At 39.2% G+C, this 3,119-nt stretch overlaps 1 protein-coding gene across 1 annotated transcript; it reads right to left on the bottom strand.

Annotated features, from left to right (window-relative positions):
• Positions 1–45: 45 nt before the first annotated feature.
• On the bottom strand, positions 46–1,546 carry LOC129573140 (uncharacterized protein K02A2.6-like; the record flags this gene model as incomplete). Its single annotated transcript, XM_055453407.1, has 2 exons — positions 430–1,546; positions 46–276 (listed from the first exon to the last, which is right to left on the bottom strand). Coding segments are annotated over exons 1-2 (1,348 nt in total), but the record flags the coding sequence as incomplete, so codon positions are not given.
• Between the last annotated feature and the right edge of the window lie 1,573 nt (positions 1,547–3,119).

The raw sequence follows: 3,119 nt of genomic DNA, 5'->3' as shown, positions 1-3,119 counted from the left end.
TTCTGATTTCACCATCAGATTTTGGAATGGGTACAATTGGCGTACCCCAATCTGAGTCATTTACAGGTGTGATGATGTCTTGTTCGACTAACTGTTGTAACTGTTGCTCGATTTTCTCACGAAATGCCATCGGTATGGGTCTGGCCTTACAAAAAATTGGCGTGGCATCATTGATTAATGGAAGCTTGATAACAGTTGTGTTGCATTTCCCTAAACCACTTTTGAAAATTTCAGAAAAATCACTTTTGATTTGCGAGATGATCTCATCGTATGAATCTACAAAATTTACAGAATTGTTCGATTGCACTAGATCAAATTCAAATTTTCTCAAGAAATCACGGCCTATTAACGTTGGTCTATAATAATTGGTCACAACAATTCTTCCACACTCGATCCGTCCATGCAAATTAACACAAGCTTTGAACTCACCCAAAATATTTAATTGGTCACCTCCGTAGCCCGTGAATGGTTCTGTGCATGGTCGTAATATGCTTCGATCGAACAGTGAATTGAAGACCTGGATAGACATGAGAGAGCACGGAGCACCGGTATCACAGTCACATGTGTGGTCAATCCCATTAATGCCAACCGTTAGCCTGTACGGCAAATCCGCTCCGTTCCCGATCGAATACACGTGTTTCTTGCTTTCATCGAAATCACCAACTTCTCCGTGGTTAATGCTGTATACGGAATTCAAAAAATTATTAGCATCACGATAATTGTAATCATTTTGAATATATTGAATGGAATTATTGTTTTTCTTAGCCTTGTTGGAGCAAATATTCGCTAAATGTCCAATAACCCCACATTTATGGCAAGCCTTGTCCTTAAAACGACATTGATTCGATGCATGATTTTTGCGCCCACAGTGTGTACACTTCCCGTTATTTGCCTTTGTCCCGTTGCTGTTGTTGTTGTTGTTGTTCTTCGGTGTCTTCTGCTTGTGGGCTCCACCACGTGGTTTCACATAGTCAACCTCATTGCTCCATGCGGTCGCTCCATTTTGTTGGTTAAGTTTGGTTTCACGTAGCATAGCCTTTTTGAGTGCATCACTTGATGATAATTTGCCATCTTCTTCGCACAACTTCTCAAATATCCTCGGTGGCAATTCGCAAACAAATTTGTCTACTACAAAATTGTCCAAATTTGCGTCGAAGCTGCAGTCGATTGCAAGTTTTTTTACTCTGGCAAACCATGATGCAACAGTCTCACCTTGTGCCATTTTTGCTGCGTAGAAATTTTTTCTTTCTTGAAACACAATTTTCGGTGGCGTGTATTGTTGCTTCAGAAGGGCAATTAAATCATCGTACGATTTCTTTGCCGGTACCGTTGGACTGCACAAGCTGTGAACAACACCATATGCTTCCGAGCCGATTGATTTCAACAACGTGGAAATTTTCACCGTATCCGATTCGCAGCCAATCTCCAATAAATGCATTTCGAAGCGTTCGTGCCATAATGTCCAATTTTCGGTCACTTGAAACTCCGGCATTGACGATGCTTGCACGATTTGAGTTGTCGATTTAGCTACTGATTCTAGTCCCATTTCGCTCTTATTACTTTATTACTTTGATATTAAATACTTTGATAAAAAAAAATGTGCGTAAAATTTACTGCGCTATGAAAATTTAATTTGAAATTTTCCTAAGTTCTTTTTTCCTTTGTCGCCAATTATGTGGTGTATCGGTAATGAAAAGATGCGAGTGAATTGAATGCTATGACAAGAATGAATGCTCTTTATTGAATTACTTATAGCTAAACATGCGAATGTAGAAATGTCAAAGTGAACCATTTCAATGAGTCAATCGTTTCATACGTGCAACTATGAACTGTCAACTTTATTCATATTCAACATCTCCCTTCTCAAGATAGTTGCACGGAATTCATACTTTTCATTTGTTATTTACATTGTTTTAGATTGATGATCTTATTTACATGTTTGGAATACTAAAGTGTAAAATAAAAAGGTATAGAATTTGTAATATGTTTTGAATGAATACGATTCGATTGAAATGTGATAACATTTATGTGCAAAGCTTGTATCGAAGAAGCTAGCGATTCCGATTCGGTTGCAATTGTTTTGTGATTTGTTCAGCTGCCTTCTTCGAACAGGCTCGTTGCGGTTGCCGCACTTGCGGCTCAGGTACGGGCATGGGAAAGCCATCGATCAGTGTGTTATCAGCCATAGTGACTGAATCATTTGAACTATTCGCTGTGTCGAACGACTCCTCTCCCCCACCAGATGCTTCATGCTCGTTTTCAGAGGTCTCTTCATCTTCGCTGGATGCTCCAGTTTGTTCATCATCTACGATATCAGTCGGCTCGACTTCATCGTTTTGCTCTAACGTTGCACTTGTTTCCGATGCACCATCATCATTCACTGCTCCGCGGATTTGATTTAAGTGACGTTTGATGTCACGATTTTCTCGTATGAGCAAACAAGTGTAATTGCGAGGACCGATCTTGTGCTTAACAATTGCTGGTGACCAACCAGGTTTATTTGGATTCTTGTAATTTCGGACATAAACTTGCTGTCCCTTTGAAAATTCGACGTTACGTTTGCCTTTGTAATTCTTTATTGCCGTTTGATTTTTTTGTATGATGGTTTCACGAATAAGCGGTGGTTTCATCAAACTAAATCGCGATTTCGCTTCTCTACCAAACATTATTTTCGAAGGTGATTGATTTGTCGTACAGTGTTTAGTGATGCGATAGTCGAATAAAAATTTGTTCAGTACTTCATCCATATCGATGTTCTTGTGCTTGTTAATATTCGCAACAATCGACTTTTTGAGCGTTTTGACAAAATTTTCAGCTTGGCCATTAGTGGACGGATTGCCCGGTGCTGTGAAAATGTGATTTATGCCATTTTGTTTGACGAACTCTTGAAATTCGGCAGAAGTGAATTGCCTTCCGTTATCGCTGACAATGATGTCAACTAAACCATAACGGCAGAATGTTTCCCTCAACTTGGCGATCACAAAAGCTGATGTGATGTCTTTCGTTTTAAACACTTCGACCCATTTAGAAAAAGAATCAATCACAATGAATAACATGAATCCCTTAATTGGACCTGCAAAATCGATATGAATTCTTTTCCAAGCAGAATCTGTTGGAGT

The sequence above is a fragment of the Sitodiplosis mosellana genome, unplaced genomic scaffold (genome assembly GCF_009176505.1).
Source record: "Sitodiplosis mosellana isolate CC-2019 unplaced genomic scaffold, AAFC_SMos_1.0 Smas_scaffold_5958, whole genome shotgun sequence".
Lineage (NCBI taxonomy): Eukaryota > Metazoa > Arthropoda > Insecta > Diptera > Cecidomyiidae > Sitodiplosis > Sitodiplosis mosellana.
This window is presented reverse-complemented; position numbering and strand designations above follow the sequence as displayed.